Raw genomic sequence first — 18,542 nt, forward strand, 5'->3', positions numbered from 1 at the left:
AAATACTCTGCATTCATCAAAATTATGTGGATAGCCTCTTACGCAACCCCTTTTCCATTTTCATGGTTCTAAAAAAGGGATTTCATTTGAATCATATGCATTACAACTAGGACACCATCCTTCTTTGGGATGTATTTTACAAATATCAGTCCCGTTATCTAAATCAGATTTAAAAGGATTTTGATTGTCCTCTGTAGTTTCAATCTTTACAATTGAATACAGTACAGGAAGCAACATAAAATCCACGAAATCAACGATCTAATACAGACATCATTTACAATGTAATGTTTTTATTTGGTTCTATCTACATTGTGCAGCGCATATATATGCAAGATACCAACTTTCAAGTTTAAATGCAGAATAGGTTAATCGGGAAACCTAGAAAGTTATAATAATAGAAAATAAACCATGAACATTATTTCTGAAAAAATTTCTGAATGCGGAAATTATTTACATTATTCACATGAATTAATTATAGCAGACTTCAGCAAGCCTGGAGTTTTGTGGCAAGCGAATTCCAGGGTAGTCAGAGCTACAATACGTCATCGCCACATACATAGGGGGACAAGATTTTAATATTTAGCCAGAAAATGCAATACCCGGGAATCCGAGGCAATCGGGTACATGAAAAATAGAGTCTACTGTATTTACATAATATGTACACAAGTATTCACACTCATAACTAAATAATATCTACACAAGTGATAAACGAGTTGAGATTGATGCAGGTACTCATCTACCGCGAGGAACAACTGTGTCGGACGCTCAACATTTTTAGAAAAATTTGTCAACTTTGTAGTCGTCGCAATGCATCACCATGTCTGACGGTAGGGTCCGGACTGATGATTGATAGCAGCATTAACATGTTTACTGCCTCCATGATAAGACAGTGCTGTTTTCATTTGCAACGAAACGATATCCGAGTTGACAATAGAGCTATTACGCAGTTAGCCATTGTTCAGAAGTGACCAATGGGCATCATGCCGATGTAGTTGTCAATACCAGCCAAGTAGCAACCGACATTTTGCGTAATGGAAACGATGATACCAGTAAACATCTCGCAACTAAACACGTGTTAACATGTTCATCAGATTTTATCTGAATAATTACAATGTATAGAGTAATAGAAAACAGGATTCACAATCCGGGCATGAAATACGCTATATTGTCCAGCGTCGAGGCCAGCGTAAAGTCCGTAATGGCATTCATCTGCGGCACTTGTGTTGTAAGCGCCGTCAACGGTCCCAGCGCACCGAGTAACGAATCCAAAAGTACCGATATACTTCCCTGCACGGCGATCTGGCCCTATAACAAAAGGGAATTTGTGAATATACGATTTTAAAATGAGATAACTCATAACTCTCAATGCAGCAGGACCTGGTTCCACAGTTTAGAGTTTTTCCACAGTTTGGAGTTTAGTCTGAGTTAACTATTGTGTTAAATCTGAACTAACAACTGTGGAACCGGGTCCAGGGCTGCAAACCTGTGAAAAGTGCTATCGCTAACAAATTGAATTTTCTCATTGAAATATAAAAGAAAACGTTTCAGTAATCAAAACAGTAGGACCCTCGGTTACATTTTTCATACCAGTACTTCTGTATGCATCAAGCAAATCAGTGTTTCTTGTTATAAAACAGTAATAAATACTAAAGATGAGGAACAGTTGGCAGTTCTGATGCAGTTAACCCAACTAAATCTAGATCAATTGAGACTGATGATATTAATCAATGCGGTTTATAAGAAATCATATTCTCTGTGCAGTAAATTCATGTATAAGGACGTGTATTATTGAATACCAGTAATATCTGCATTGAATCAAAACAGAACAGAAGCAGTAGATATGTAGAAAAGTATTTTCTAACAGTTTCGGGGTAACTTCTAAACCCCATTATCAGAGAAACTGTGGGTTTTTATTTGTTAACTCAACACAGAGATTAATATCAGTTCACTATAGTCAGAGGAGAAGCAGGTTTGATCACAAAGTTTATTATCTTCCAATGTTTTGAATCTTTACAAAGAAACATCAGCAGCACTCCCTGAGTGATGACATCAGTATAGGACTCCGTGTTAGACGTACCAGTACGCTTCTTTTGATATAATGTACGTACAGTCAAACCTTGTTAACAAGAATTCTTTTATTGTGAAACATGTGCATTACGACGATTGCCAGACCTTCAGGCTGCAGTATTTATATTAATCCACATTTGAATAATGCGAAACCGGTTTTACGCAACAATTTCAGAGTTGCCCACAGGATTCACTGTATCAATCCGCTGCCTCGGGTATTCCATTGGTTCCAAATTAAACCATTTTACCAAGTCAAAATCACTAGAATTCGATTACATTTTACTTACTTTGTGCTCAGTAAGCCGAGTACCGATGATGCTGAGGCTTTCCCCTAATAGTTTCAGATGTGCTGCGACGTCAATTGGTTCAGTGTCGGGTGGCTGCGAATATAATACAACATCGAAATATTGATCACGTGTGCATTATACAGCGAAACAAGGCCTGCTGGCACAGGGACCAATCCACATCTAAGAAATTACATCTCATAAATTTCAAGTGTGGCATTTTTTATTCATCTATTATTCTTAAGTCATGATGAGAAGATTTGTAGAGTAGCCGTGTTAACCGGTTTAGTTTAATGACGAGACGAATAGTACTATATAGGTTAACTACTTATTTTAGCTCTTTATTTCGCGCTTCATTATATAAAACTTGTGCGTCAAATAAATAGTTTACCTATATAATACTACTCGCCTTGGCATTTATTATATTTTAGTACGTTATAACTGGGCCACAAGTTCGACGAAAATTCAAAGCCCAAAAATAAATTTTCAAGACCCAAAGTGGTGAAATCAAGGCTTTTCCAGGATTTCAAAGCCCGCTACAAATCCCTTATTACCTTGAACTGTGCAACCTCAGCCGACCGAGCTGCCTTGATCAGGGAAGCCGTTTTCCTATATACAGTGGGATAGGGATGAATGATGACGCGGCGTGCACTGGGATTCGTTGCCGCACCGTTGCCGGTGCTGCCACCGCTGCCGCCGCCACCACCACCGCTACCACCAGCCACGACAATCGATAACGCTTTGGCTGCCTTCGCTGCCGCGCGTTTCGCCTTCCTTTTGTAAACGAGTTTCTCTTTCTCGGGAAGCCCTTGCCAAATTTCCCCGAGTCGCTTGCTTATCGCCGAGAAGTCTATTACGTCAAAGAAAGAAACAAAAACAAATCGTTTGAAAAAAGAGTTGAAAATAGTTCACGAGCCACTGAGTTCCACATCTGCATAATTTTATATATTCACTTTTCTTCAGAAGATTAATTTTCGTGGAATAAGTGGCGCTGCGTAGAGCCCAACGCGCACAACACAGAAACATGGAAACAAACATGTTTGGTCTTCAAACGTTTTTCATGAAACCAAATTTCCCGTTTGTTACGACACACAGGGAAATGCTTGGAAACATGTTTCCGTCGCTTATTTCCGTGTTGTTTCCCTGCATTGCGTGCGATGGGCTTAAAGTACGTATGCAAAACCATGTACCCCTACAAAATTTCGAGCAAGTAGTAAAATTTTTAATGGCTCCAAACAACCCCTGAATAATCCTGACTATACGCCCGGATCATATTCGCCAAGTAATTTCTTACCTCTATCTGGATTTTCGGCAAGAACCTTCGGTCGATAGAGATTGCAGAACAACATGTACGCGGTCGGGCCAGGTCGGCGACGTCTCTTTCTTCTCAGTTCTTTTTGCTACAAACAGAATTGTATATTTTCAGTTCTGCGTAGTATCTGTAGGGAAAATTGGCAATATATGCGACAGGCGACAAAAAGGCACATTTGTTAGTACTAGTAGTAGTTCCTTCTTGCAAGACTGCGATGGCTGCATGTTGTGCTAGGGGGTTGAAAGACACCGCGTATGCCATCTTGGTGATAGTGAAAAACTTACCATAAAAAACAAAATTCACAAAAACCTGGCTACGAATCCAGGTGTAACCGAAGAAATATACATGTAAAAACTCACTTTTTTGGATTGAGCATTTTTTCCAGGCTTTTTTCGTTTTCCGTTTGTATCAAAGTAAGCGCTGCCCGGGCTGTTGCCATCATTTAACTTAGCATCTAAGAAATGAAAACATTAATTTCAAATTTTTTATCATTGATACTCGAAATTCTGGACCGAGTTGCACAGATGTGTTGGTTACGTTTGAATCTGCGGTAAAAAATTAGTTCATTTCCAAAGTTTTAGCCGTAGAGTCAAATTCAACTGGGTCCAACAAGCATCGACACCAGGGGCCAGTAGCACAGTCGCGACTTAAGTCCAAAAGTGGTCTTAAATCTTAAGACTGGTCTCAAGTTGTTGGATTGACTATAGAACTTAGTTGGTCTTGGACTGTTCTTCAGTCTAAGCCATGACTATGCAACCGGCCCCAGGATTCAGTTCTACAGTTGCGAGCTAGAGTTAACTCCGAGTCAAAATCATTTAATTTTCGATGAGTTAACTTTGGGTCGAATCTAAACTTAGAACTACCGAAACTGGATCCTGCAGTCAGGTGTCACTCGACAATGCCAGTCTCAATAGACACCCATACTCTCTCTTAACATACCCACTGAAATAGCACTGTGAAATAAACAGCAACACATTGCTTTGTTTATCCGATTTCGGTTGACAAAACATCATAAGAATGCGCAATAAGTCGATTAAAAAGTACACTTCATATTAAAGCCTATATTTTTATAAACTCATTAATTCAATTCGTAAGTGTGGGTTTTGACTAACAGACCGACGCATATTAAACGCTTTATGGACTTTTCCGTCTAACTACAGGATGCATATATTTCGGTTATCGTTAAGTACTTTGATGAATGCTCCTTAAGAACAGAATTGCCACTGAATGGATATATAAACAATAGCCTAAAGCCGCGATCGCACAAACATTTTCAGCCCAGAACAACTGGACTGTATACATGGATGCCAAATGAGCCCATGCCTGTTTGGTCCAGGTCAAAATAATTTGATCGGACCAGCAGGCCAGAGCCAAATTTTAGCACGGGTCAAATTATTGCATGGGAATAGCGACTAGTTCAGAAAGTGACTCACTTCGCTTTGTTTAAGCATTCAAAATAGTATCGGGTTAATGGTTTATGAGTGGAACATGTTCTTCGATAAGAAACGGCCAAATTTGACTCGAGCCAATTTGATCCAGGCCAAAAAGCGATCATGGCCCATGTGACGACCCATAGATAGATACAATGTAAAAAAAATCCGCAGTTACTCACCTTTCTTCAACTTTTTTATCTTGTGGAAACTCGTCGATTTAGTCGATGGCACAACGATCTGCAATATATCGTCCGAATTGCTGTCGTTGTCTTCTTTTGCGTCGACTCCGGTATTTACGACATCGCCGGGAGCCAGTTGCGCCGGTTCTCCTTTGATCTTCTTCTTTTTCTTCTTCGTCGGCTTCGTCGTATCGCCATTGCCATCCGTCGTCGACTTTTTTGCGAAATCCGGCGACTCGGGTTTTACGACCGTAAAGGGTTCGGCAGCCGACGCTTCTATGTTCAACGTCGGTTTCAAGATTTCGCCGGGCTCGATCTCGGGGAAGTTAACCGCGTCGTCCGCGACTTCCTTATTACTATCCTTCGATGCCTGAACGTCTTTCGGCTTTTTCGCCTGTTCGACGTCTTTCTCTTTTTTCTTCTTTTTGATGGGCTTCGGCAACGCGACGACCAACGGCGCCGAAGCTAACGCGTCTTCGAAACTGATTTTAACTTTCTCCTTCGCTTTCGTCGACGAAGGTTTCGCGTCACTCTCGCCCGCGTCATCTTTCTTCGCGATGACGGCACTTTCAACCGACTTGTTTTCGTTTTTGTTATTTTTGCCCGGTTGGTGAACCGTCGCCTCTTTAGCCGAGACTTTTTCTACGCACGGCGTTGATCCTAAATGCACTTTCAACTTCAGACTTTCACGCTCGACTTTATCTTTCCCGTCTGGTTTTTGGGATTTTTTTTTCGACGCTCTAGATCCCCTCGACGACCTTTTATTTACGACAGGCTCCGGTTTTATTTCCTTTTCTTCCACTTCTTGCACAACCGGAGGAGGGGTTTTCGCCGTAATTTTTGACGCGCCTTTGTTTCCTTTCGGTGGCGTTGCTTCCGGAACAGGTTTGACAGACGCTTTCGGTTTTTTGGGTGTCGGCGAAGGCGGTGGTAGCTCCAAAGCTGCCGATTCCTCCATTTTCTTTTTCTAAAATAGAAATAGCACGTATGTCCAACATTGTACAGTTACATATACTACGTGATACTCACGATCTTATTTTGGATATTCAAAATTTAAAATATAAACAGACCACCACAATATCAGGACTTCCAAAGCTCACTTAACCTCTTGACAGTGCTGTCAACCCTTATAGCCATCACTAGTTTTAAGACCTTTTTATCAACTTCAGCAGTTGCTGCTTAGTATACGGATGATATTTATGTACCGATAATGTATAAATCGATGGTTTGAGTCATTGCATAAGGGAGCGTTCAAATAGTACGTATGATTTTAGGGGCGAGGGGGTAAAAAATAATGTAGGCCTACTAACTTCGTATGGAGAAGGGGGGCTAAAGAAAAATGTACATAATTTTCAGGTAGGGGGTCTCTCAAACAAATGTACGTTCTTAATGGACGAGAGATATCCAAAATTACGTCAAACATATGTCCGAGACAAAATAAATTACAGTAAACCGTTTGACATTAAAGGATTTGGGTTCCGAACTTATGGGGGCCCAGTTATAGAGAACATGATAGAAACGCAGTACCGGGGTATGGATTTTTTTCTTCATCGCTAGATTTGAATAGCGATGATCTGTCTAGACACTCAGACTCCCGACGTTTTTAAGTGAAAGTAGGTCAAAAGTTCTATAAAGTTGGATTAAGTATCATGTTAGGCCTATGTCTAATTTGTTGATTTGAGGGGGTCTTTCAAAATGTACGTACGGGTGGGGGGGTCAATGAAATAAGTACCAAGATCGTACAAGGGGGAGGGGAGGGGTAAAACTGGCCGAACGTACTATCTGAACGCTCCCGAATGGTACAAATGGATAGTCTCTGCTACCCGCTATCAAACTTGACCAAATAGATGGCGTTGTCGTTATTACTAGTGACTTCAATCCGAGAAATCAAAAGATCGCTCCAGTACTGTTGGATTCGCAGTAGTCATGAGATTAAGATGGCTAAATCACAACAAACGCCTAGCCTATCATAATCGCCTGATCATTGTTTACTGTCCAAACGGTATTGAATCTTTGATCAAATAGGATCTAGGCCTAAAAGGATACTTAGAGGGTGGAAGTCTTATTTGATTGTAAGAATAGGGTTCATAGTATAGCCTCTATGATCGATCAAATTACATGACTTTCTAATAAGACTATTTGGCCCAATTCGATGACTTTGAAGTCTGTGACTGAATGTCATAAAATTCTTATATTGGTCAGACCACCCTCAAAGTTTCAAAGCTAATAAGGTACCTGTCATCAATTTATGATGACAGGAATTTACGACTTTTTTATGAATATTACCAGTATGTAAAGTATCGTGTAAAATTGAATTTTGATGACGAAATAGATGATAATAAATAAGAAATAAGGTGGGCATCAAAAGTGTGAACGCTAAAAAGGGAGGTTAGGGAGCTGTTCCCTAATAATAAACCCAGCCTGTAATTTTTCATAAAGCAGTCAATCATTGACCAGGCTAATGGCCTCGAAGGTTTAGCGTCACCTTTGCAGCCGCTTTTCCCAGAATGGCGTGTTGAATGTCTTCTTTAGATTCTTCCATCTCGAGCAGTTTAGAAGATTTCTTACGCACCCGCCCGGTTCTCGAGATGTAACCGGCATCTGAAAATGCATCAGAAATATACTAAAGGTACATACGCAAAACATTGCTGATTTGACAAGTATCGTGTACATGGGGAAGTGCCAAACTTACGCATCCTATGGAAGCATTTCAAAATTTTCATATGCCTAGTTATGTAATTAGAATAGGTCTAACTTGCGGGAGTGGGTGGGAGGTTAAAGGCCTCCTGTGGATTGATCGTAACTGCCCAACTATCAATCATTGTTATATGATTCGAACATTAATATCAATGAATAATAATGAGAAAATATAGTGCGAATAGAGCGGGATTCGAACCCAAGCCACGATATTGCTAGCGTAACGTCTTTCCACTAGACCACAAAGGTTCTTGCAATCCGTCAGTAAGTTTCAACTACATCTACCGTTAGGGTCACCTTGTGTGGCGCTAATGTTATCAATGAAGTTATTAAGGTTAGGGCACAGGGGCTCATATCGGAATTGTAGGCTACAGGCATAGCAGGCATTGGCATAACATCAACTTTCTTTTAACAAAGACCCTTTTTGTGGCTTTTCACGGAAAGTGCAGATCTGCACCTCTCATAAACGGTTCAATCAATTCTATTCTGTATCACTGTTTGAGATGAGGAATGTCATCAGGAATTCAGTGGAGTGCGGTTTACTTTGTGATATCTCCACTTGAAAGTAGGTTTTTGGCACGGTTTTTGTCTCGAGATTGTCGCGATTACATGACCCACTCAATTTGAGAAAGAAAAAGAAAAATTACTTGTCAATTTTAACAATAGTATCAGACTCTTTGGCTAGGCCTGGCATTAATAACCCCAGTGACTGTTGACTAAATTTAATTAATTTCATGCACTGATTACCCTCACATAGTTTCAGCAAATACTTGTGACAAATCTTCACTTCACAGATTTTGAACGCTGTGGCTACTCGTACGGACCCGTACGGATTACTCAGGAGGCTATTCGTACAGAACTGGGATCTGTACGCTAATAACTGTCGGTGATTGGCTGATTAACGCTGCGCATGCGCACAGAGATGCGCGACTTAGAAAATTCAAGGAAAGTGTGAAGAATAGAGTTAGAGAAAAATAGAGCGGATCGAGCTTGACTCGAACCCAGGCCAACAAATTACTAGCGCAGCATCATACCACTACACCACCGAGCTCGCTGACAATCAGTCGAATGTTTTAACTAGCCTCACCTTACCCTAACCCTATCCCTACCCGTACGAACCAGAGTAATCAGTACGGGTGCGTACGAATAGACTACGGAATTATTTGTACAGGAATACTAATAATACTAATAATAATATTATTCCTGAAGATGACTATTAGGATATAGTCGAAACGTTGAAATAAACTACTATCTCGAAGTTTCATTTTCGGACTTTTTCGTTATAATTGTGGGATTCTCTCTACAACGATTATTTTCTTGTCAGCTGTTTGGAACAAGGCGTCAAATTCATGCTTTTGTGCAAATCTTATTTGATTAGATTACACGTGACTAGCAAATTATGATTAGGAAAATCAAATCTGATTTGACAAGATAAATTCGCCTTCAGCTGTGTTCACTGTTATTGTGTACAGATTTACCAATCCAATATGGCGTCCTATTGAAAGATCGTCACGATTTTAATAAAAAGCGGGCCAAAAATCTACTTTCTAGTGAAGATATCACAAAATAAATCACTGCATTGGATTCCGTGAATCATTCTACAGGCAGAACAGTGATTTGTAATTCATCAGATTGCGTCAATCACGAGTGGTGCGGATCTGCACTATTATTTATTAACATTTTCAAAAATTTGAGAATTTGCTTTCTTTTTTTATTTTACCTTCATCGGTACATATTTTTCCAGTTTTAGCAGTGCCGCTGTCCTCAGTATTATCCGAAATCTTTCGTTTCGCTGACATAGCGTTTGTTTATGTGACTATGGCTGTTATTTACTCCGAAAAAAATGAAAAATAACTGCCTGTTTATTATTTTTGAGGGTTAATAGAAATCGATCGATGCACCGCCTGGCAAATAGACTGGTTACCGGTCTCAATCTAGACTGGTTGCCGGTTTCTATGGAATGGAACATATTGAATGGGACAGGCAATCAGTCTAGTCTCAATCATCATTGAATGGCACAGGCAACCAGTCTAACTAGGACACGAGGATAGAATACATGTATGTCCTTTTTGTAGTGAAAACAAGGTAGAAAGCGAATTTCATTTTGTCATGGAATGTCCTAAATTTGAAACCCATAGATCTGTTTCATTCAATAAAGATAAGGCAGTGGATATTTTGCTAATGCGGCATTATTCTTGTTAACGCTATTTTGCCAATGGTGTGTTTTGATTGGCTAATTGACGCCACGCATGCGCACAGAGGTGCGCGACTTAGAACATTCAAGGAAAGTATAATATCCACACTGATCGGTGGTTTCTCGTTCCGCGGTTATGTAGTGATTGGGGATAAAAAACGAAACCCGGAACAAGTAGCCACATACGCTGGGTTTTTTTTTTAATATCTTAACCCATCCTGTATTTCATTGGCCCATTCCCTCCACTGTACAAGGCACACCTGTCACACTCGACTCCCCATCTTCCGCAAACTAAGAAGTGACCGCGTCACTAGTGTCACATGATCAGTGTGGATAGTATAATATCCACACTGATCGGTGGTTTCTCGTTCCGCGGTTATGTAGTGATTGGGGATAAAAAACGACCCAACCCCTTACTGATAACCACAACAAATACTAAAAACCTTTCCACAACTACACCCAAACCCCAACTATACTAGGCCGAGTGAAACGAGGCCAAAAATCAGAAGACAGAATATGCATCCGAAGTCGATTTATTTAGACCCGCCTTAGAAATCGGGTATATTAATATACAAAATTCGTATTAGCGTCTAGTTTCTTATCGATATAAATTGGCGTACGTAGAACCTACATGGATGAAAACATTGGTTTAAACCCGCTTGTAGCATTATTCAGGCGATATGATTCTACACTTTTATCAGTTAACTGTCCCATAGCTTGACCGAGAGAGTCAGAGACTTTACCCTGCATCAGACAAGCATGTTTGGTGTAATGCTTTGCCATGGACTGATGCTTCCAACCAATATAAGAAGTCACCTCTTTAGATGTATGGCCCAAAGAAGCCAACATAACGGAGCATCCAACCCTGAAACTATGCGGGGTCTCACCGTCATACATACAAATTTCTTTTAGGTAAGTTTTCAAACGGCTTCCCACCGCATTCGAGTCGAGTCCGTTATTAACGATAGCGCCCTCTTTATTCATTATCCGGAATAAGTAACCCCCTCCAAGGTCAACTCCAAGCGCCTTTACAACAGCAAAATACCTTTCAATCGCCAAAACCGGGCACAGAACCGGGTTGTTAAAACGAGTAACTACGGATGTCAAAACCGAACAATCCCGCAGTGTTTTCCCGAACGTTAGATTTGAAATGATTACCCTTCCATCGTCACTCTGAGAGATCCCATCTGTCAAAACCCGACCTAAGTCTGCCGCCCTATGTCCTGTTAGAAAATCAAGTTTGAAGAAAGCCTGCTCCCTTGCTAAAATATACTCCGTTACCGCGGGTAAATCTGGGACAGCCAAGCGTTTATCAATACAGAGAATCATTGCCGTCAACTTGCTAAGGTACATTGGGACGGCTTGTTTAGGGGTGATCATGGCCACCGATTGCTCCTTCTTAGTCACTCTCAGGTATTGTTTTACCTCTTCTGATATGGTAGGATTCCCAGTTCCGCGCTCGGGATGCCAACAGTCAATTTTACCAATCGAGTTAAATATTGCCCTTATCTGACCCAGATAGGAATCAACCGTTCCGGCTGCCAGTCTTTTGGGGCATAAACAACCACCGGTCCTTGGTGAGGCCTTCGAGACTGCTTTCCAACCTCGTACCGGACAGGTTAAAGAGTGTACTACTGTTTTATCCCGAGCATCCCTGAATACCATGAACCTACAGATATCCCTAGGTGATGCCGTCAACAAGGATCTCGATGGGCGCAGTGACCTGAGGAACAAGACCAAATCTTCTTCCAGTTTTGACTTCTTTCGGCCATAAACAGAGTTGCGCTCACTCTCTGACATAGAATTTAACCGGGCATCCAAATCTTTTAATGGTAAGGCTAGCAATGTACCGTTCTCGCCATCCGCATTGCTTAACTCTGAACCACAATTGTAGCAGAAATTTGAGTGCTGTCGCGAGCGATGTCCACAGTCCGCACAATGGTTCTCGTGATGCAGAGACAGATCCTGTAAAATATGACAGATCTTAAAAGAACCATAATAAACGAGGTATATCAGAAAAGACAAAACGTTTATTAACGTAAAAGCAAAGTTATGCATCCGGATTTTACCGTGCATAGATCAGAGTAGAAAATAAAGACCACCGTTACGCAACACCATGTTATCGCTCAGGAAAACATGTCAATTTAATCTTTCAATCTAATCTATCAAAATCTATCCTATAAACAAACAGATCCCACGGTATGCCTACTGTATCCTCCACAAAACCTTTTTTAGTCGGATATTTCAAAACACCCACATCTCCCTTTTTGCCAAGCAGGCGACGTTTGGATGCACGAGAGGTTACCAAAGGCCACGAGAATGGCCTCGGAAAGATTTCTGGAATGACGATAGATGCTTCTTTGACTGCGTCTGCCAAGAATCGTAAAACCGCCGGTATCTTAGAAATTGGCGGAAACACATATGGATTAACCTCGTCGCATAGATTTTGTGCGAACAGATCTACACCACTAGAATCAGTAGATGGCGTTGGCGTAAAATGTCGTAGTGGAGAGCCTGACAAATCTACCATTACGTTCGAATCAAGGGCCATCAAATCAACCGAGTGTCCGTTTTCACCCCCATATTCACGTTGCACGAGCTGCCATATACGCGGAGATAACATACATTCCGATTTTCGCAAAATTCGCGAGGGAGCGTCTGCTAGATTCTCTTTTGACGGTACATAATGCAATTTCAACAACACATTTTGTTCTGCTGTTAGTTCAAACAAAAGCTTAATTGCTTCTGACAGATCATGTGATTTGGAACCTTCACCAACCCATGCCGCAATCATAGTTTTATTATCTACAAAAGCGTCTACTCTACTGTCTCTAATTTTATCAGAAACCACCATTAAAACGTTTTTAAGTGCCAGGGTTTCCTTTATTACAATGGGTTTTTGTACCAGCTCCTGTGGCCAATAATCGGAGGGCTCAAACCTCTGCTCACCAATCGTGACTATCCCACCCCATCTATAAGAGGATGCGTCCGTATACATCTGAATTCTGACATGCCACTCTTGGCGCCACCTTACCACCCTTGGCAAACATTCAATTATCTTCCAGTACTCTATCTCAGTTCTGAGATTGCCCTCAACCCTAATGAGTCTCGAGTTTCTGAATGCCTTAGAAATAGCTAAGTTTGACTCCCTTGTATAAAGCTTCGCAGCTGGTACAACCAACGAGAAGGATATGATCTTACCCACAAACCGCTGAATCGTTTTAATGTTAACGAATTCGGACGATAAAATATTGTCCCTTAAAATGGCAAATTTTACCACCTTATCATTTGGGATCTCAAAACGTTCCTCTATAGTGTTAACAAATAAGCCTAAATGCTTTAATAACTGACACGGTTCCAGGACGCATTTATGGAGGCCTAGAAAATACCCTAGTCTTGTTAAAACTTGGGCAGTCATATATAGAGCTAACCTAGCCTTTGTGATGGATTCTAAACCCCTAGCCGAGGAACTTAAAAGCTCCCCATTTAAACGGTCATCAATGTATTGAGTTATCTGTACTCCTAGGTCTCGAAGGTAACCCGTTGCAACCAAGCCAGTTTTCTGGTATATATAGGCCGAGGCCTTAAAACCAAAAGGAATAACGGTGTAAACGTAATACCAACCTTTCCAGCTGATTCCCAAATACACCTCACTTCCCGGTGTTACCCTGATGTGGTCGTAACCACTTTTATCATCGACAGAGGTCATAAACGCGCTTTTATGTAGCATGCGAGGTACGTTTACCAAAGTTTCCAAATGGAAAGGCGAGTCCCGAATCCATAGATTTAGAAATCGTTCGTCGTGGCACATTCTGGGTTTCGTGGGTTCAACCGTCAAGGGCATAACTAAATGCGGGGGTGGATCGACCCCAACCTTTCCCCAGACCTTGAGTGATCCATTAGCCACCCGACCTTTTAATGTTGTAGAAATGAAATTTTCAAATTGTTCGCAGTTTCCAGAATTCGGGAACACCGTTTTTGGGGGCGCATCACAATCATACGTCTTGCCTTTAAACTGACCCTTAAACCTCTTAAAGAAATCTGGGATATGAACACCATCTCGCACCCAAGATAATATCGTGTCTGACAACGGATCCTCTGACTGCCGTAGAATAAATTCCCATTCCTCCAGATGGCGACTCAGTTCACCTGCGACGAAATTCTCCGGGTCCCTGAGGGGCAGGTCAAAAATTGTCAAATTGTTATACTTGTCCGCCGATTTCGAAACGGTCTCGGCTGAGACGACCTCAGGCAACGGTAACTGGACGGATGAACCTCTAGCACCAACCCAAAACACGTCTTTACACACAGGTATCTTCAACGGAACAAAATCCTGAAAAGACACTAAGGTCCATCAGTCCAGCCCCGTTGCCAGCACGACATAAGCCGTGACAACAGACTTAGATAGCCTGTGACAACAAAGCCAACCGACCACAAACAACCGATAACAAAATGAATTATCCAACATATGATCAATTTAATGGAGAGAAAATAACCTTGTTTATCATCTTTAACAACACAATATAACATTACGTATCATCCAAAACTAAATTCAATCTAACTCCTAAGTTCTAACTCATTTAGACAACCTTACTTTCAGTCTTCGTTACCACTTGTGGTTGCTTATTCTCAGGACAGTCGCGAACAAAATGACCCTCTTTGCGGCATAAGAAACAATTCCCCCTGGAACTTCTCCCTGCTCTCCTTGTACCGTAACCTCGGCGCCCAACATATCCCCTGCCTACACCCGACCCACCCCAATAGCCGTAAGTTGGGTAATAATTGTTTGTGTGCGGCTTTTTAGCCCATTTTGCCTCCACTGATGCCACTTTTTCATCATCCGGGGAGCCAATCAAACGCCTACACAAAGCAGGTAAGTCTGGAGAATCGATATTTCTCTTGATACTTTTCAGCACAGAATCAAAATACCCTTTTTTCGGATCTGTGGTTTCAGCTGCCACCTCTACCAAGCCTTCCATACAACCGAGAAGGAAGTATGGATCAAAGAAAGAGCCCGGCCTTTGAAGCGCTGCCCTCACCTGCATCAGAGCGCTCTCTACTGAACGAGCTGGATGTGTAACCTTCTTCTCGAGTTCCTCCAGACGCTTTAACAATTTTTTGTCCTGAAACACACGAGATAAATACAAATATAGACTAATCAGCATGACTTCGCAGTAAATAGTTTAAAAGATCGCCATGATTTCGGTTAACGAACAATCTATAGTCAAATCTATCATCCTAAATGTTTCATGCTTCTCCTTCATACCATTACCTACATCTTAATGGGTTATCTTTACATTCCATCTTGCGTCTTACATTTTCAGAAGCTGTCTTTTAAAAAACCTAATCTCTATAAACTTTCTCCTCCAGTAAAGGAAACGAAAAATCCTCTAACTTAACCAAAACAGATCCCCATTCTGTACCCACTAAATCCTGGTATGTGCAAGGCCCAGAGCAATAAACCTTAAACGCACAGAGCTACACATGTTTTAAACAAATGTCTATTAATTTCCCAATAAATCTACCCAGTCCAGGCCTACCGACCAAACCCGGGGGCTACAAATACAGATATAAAACTGAGAAAATAAAAACACTCACCGGTTCAGAACCCCATCTGGGGTTACCGCATCACTCTCCGCACCGACCGTGCTTGTACTAGGTGCGGGCACAGACTTCCTTTTCTTTGGTACCTGAGGGAGCTTGTTCGCGTTCTCGTTAGCAAAAATTATCAAGTGGCGCGCTAGCAGCGGACCTTCCGTCTCCTCCCAGTCCACCAGCGTTAACAGATCATTCATCTTTTTACCAGTCAGAGAAAATACCGCATCATCCACATACTTCCTCGGTGCCGCTTCTAGTGGCTTAAGCCTTTCGAACCTAGCGAAGGCTGTAGGCCGATCTACGTTCAAATCTAACCCTCTTAATTTCAATAACATGGGGATGATGTCCACCGTTTTCAAACCGTCTGACGATTTTAAAACCACCGGTTCCATCTCTGAAACAGATAAGCGAAAAGAACATCAAAATTACTACCGCCCCGTACCAGGAATAAAATTTAAAAGTATTAGCAAACTGATCCTAACAACCGTCGACAAAGTTTAACAAAATATATACATGTGACCAGACCAGAAAAACGTTAAATTTTCGGCCACATGCCGTAATTTTTTCCCTAGCCACCATCTTAAATTAAACAAGAACTAATACGACAGTAATACACTAATAAAAACTCACCTTAACTCATCTGTACGATACACAGTCAAACAAGTCTAATAATACCACCGAGCTCCAAAACTGTCCTCAAATCTGAAAAGCGATTTGACTAACAGGACTTGATGCTAACCCAACACTACCGCTAACTACAAAACGAGACCAAGGACCAGGTAAAACGTCACCAGATTGCCTTTACACGCCCAGTAAGATTAAACCGAATTTTGAAAAGCCAATGAAATCCCACAAAAGAATTCCAAATCCAGACCTTGGAAATGCGCCTATGAATGAAATAAATCTAGCAAAATGCACGCACTGTGACTTACAGTATTTACCCACGTCCCAATAAAGGCAAAAGCAATCACGCATGTAGCACTGTAACCTAAATGTCATTGACGGTCAAAATGTACCAAAGTACCCTAGTACTTCTAACCTGACCGAGAATTTTGCCTCAATAAAATCACTATCAATCCATCACCCGTGCTTCATCCAAAATACTGCACTTATCCCAGAAAATCTAAAAGACCATCTGCCCGTGCTTAAACCCAAAATCACGGTACAGTATAACCCAAAACATCAAAATCAGTGTTTCATCCGAAATGACTGCACCAAAATTAACAAACCTAGTGCTTCATCCTAAATGACTGCACTAAAACTAACAAAACCAGTGTTTCATCCGAAATGACTGCACCAAAAATAAATAAAAACCAGTGTTTCATCCGAAATGACTACACTAAAATCAATAAACTCCAGTGTTTCATCCAAAATGACTGCACTAAAACTAATAAACCCAGTGTTTCATCCAAGATGACTACACCAAAGTCTCCAAACCAGGCAAAAGGGGACCAAAACTAAAGAGGAAACCACAAACAAAGTTCCAAAGAAAAATACCAAATGCTACCGGAAAGGAACCACAGAAAATCGGCAAACGCAGGAGACAAAACTCACCACAAAACAGCTGACCACACACGTCCGATAGCTTCGAAAGCAAACTAAGAAGTGACCGCGTCACTAGTGTCACATGATCAGTGTGGATAGTGTGGAGAACAGAGTCAGAGAAAATAGCAGCATAGAGCGGGATGCAAAAACTATGGAATACCTCAAGGGCCATACGACTTACGAGTTACGTTTTACGAGTTACGATTTACGTTTTACGAGTTACGATTTACGTTTTACGAGTTACTTATACATTTCCTTGAATATTCGTTACGACTTCCGTTTTACGAGTTACTTATACATTTCCTTGAATATTCGTTACGACTTCCGTTTTATGAGTTACGAATTACAACTTAAATACGTTTTACGAATTACGAGTTACGATTTACGAGTTAAGTGTTGGAGTTTCGGTTCGCAAGAGTTCAAGGACAGTGGCCACGTGGTAGGCATTTCACTGTGTGGGTGTAATTATTAGACGAATAACTGTAACGATGATGGATGGCTGTATGCGGCCCAGTGTTTTCAAAAAATAAATACATTTTTTCTATATTGATGAATCTTGTTCTAATTATTAAAATCATTTCCAGCTTAGATCTACATATTGAAATATCGTCTATTAAAATCATCGTGCACGTAACGGGACAGTCATCAGTCAGTGTGCATTGTCAGCATTTAACAGATTTTGAGAAGGTTCGCACAGCAGATGGCCAACGCGCAGATTTTCTGCCCTGTAATAGCCCACTGCAGTCGAGATTGATTCACTATGTACAATAAATTACTCGACTTATTATGCTGTTTGAAATGACAATTCGACTTCATTTTGAAACCCGTTCTTTGAATTTAGCGCGCTTCGGATATCCGAAGCCAATTAGTGAACCAGAAAGAAACTTTCCATGATGGGTTTCTGTGTAATTGTTTCTGTTTCATTCACCGAACTCGCTGTCAAAAAGGCGATTCTCGATATAAATAGTAATGGGTTTTCCCCGCGGGATACCCGCTTTGGGAAAGGCACCTGAATCGATGCTACGAGTTCGAATCCCAATATTTAGACGTAATTTATTATTCTTTGAAATTAATTCTTAGAATTTCTATTTATGATAGGATGTGCAGGTTTTGATTTGGTAATGATGTTAATAAAAGTTAACCTCTTAAGGTATTGTTTTCTATCTATCATTTGTGACGGATTAGTTCGATGCTCCTCACAACCCGCCCCACCACGTGTCACTTATTCACGGA

General features: G+C 41.0%; 2 protein-coding genes across 2 annotated transcripts; both read right to left on the reverse strand.

The window, feature by feature from the left end:
- Positions 1-270: 270 nt before the first annotated feature.
- On the reverse strand, positions 271-9,864 carry LOC141899477 (uncharacterized). The gene is made up of 8 exons (XM_074785825.1): positions 9,693-9,864; positions 7,761-7,876; positions 5,276-6,242; positions 4,023-4,117; positions 3,646-3,751; positions 2,906-3,201; positions 2,355-2,447; positions 271-1,305 (listed from the first exon to the last, which is right to left on the reverse strand). The coding sequence occupies exons 1-8, from the start codon at positions 9,769-9,771 to the stop codon at positions 1,138-1,140; spliced, it is 1,920 nt and encodes a 639-aa protein (XP_074641926.1). The 5' UTR covers positions 9,772-9,864; the 3' UTR covers positions 271-1,137.
- A 4,803-nt stretch (positions 9,865-14,667) lies between these two features.
- On the reverse strand, positions 14,668-17,438 carry LOC141900466 (uncharacterized). Its single transcript, XM_074787386.1, has 3 exons — positions 17,319-17,438; positions 15,765-16,158; positions 14,668-15,289 (listed from the first exon to the last, which is right to left on the reverse strand). The coding sequence occupies exons 2-3, from the start codon at positions 16,154-16,156 to the stop codon at positions 15,274-15,276; spliced, it is 408 nt and encodes a 135-aa protein (XP_074643487.1). The 5' UTR covers positions 16,157-16,158; positions 17,319-17,438; the 3' UTR covers positions 14,668-15,273.
- Between the last annotated feature and the right edge of the window lie 1,104 nt (positions 17,439-18,542).

Source organism: Tubulanus polymorphus, chromosome 2, assembly GCF_964204645.1.
Source record: "Tubulanus polymorphus chromosome 2, tnTubPoly1.2, whole genome shotgun sequence".
NCBI lineage: Eukaryota > Metazoa > Nemertea > Palaeonemertea > Tubulaniformes > Tubulanidae > Tubulanus > Tubulanus polymorphus.

What these genes read in the sequence shown, in the direction of transcription:
- LOC141899477 (XM_074785825.1), bottom strand. Translation starts at nt 9,771, where the DNA reads ATGTCAGCGAAACGAAAGATTTCGGATAATACTGAGGACAGCGGCACT. An exon ending in AAAAATATGTACCGATGAAG is followed by an intron (nt 7,877 to 9,692) that starts GTAAAATAAAAA and finishes ATGCATTTTCAG; the next exon opens with ATGCCGGTTACATCTCGAGA. An exon ending in TGCCGAAAATCCAGATAGAG is followed by an intron (nt 3,202 to 3,645) that starts GTAAGAAATTAC and finishes TTGACGTAATAG; the next exon opens with ACTTCTCGGCGATAAGCAAG.
- LOC141900466 (XM_074787386.1), bottom strand. Translation starts at nt 16,156, where the DNA reads ATGGAACCGGTGGTTTTAAAATCGTCAGACGGTTTGAAAACGGTGGAC.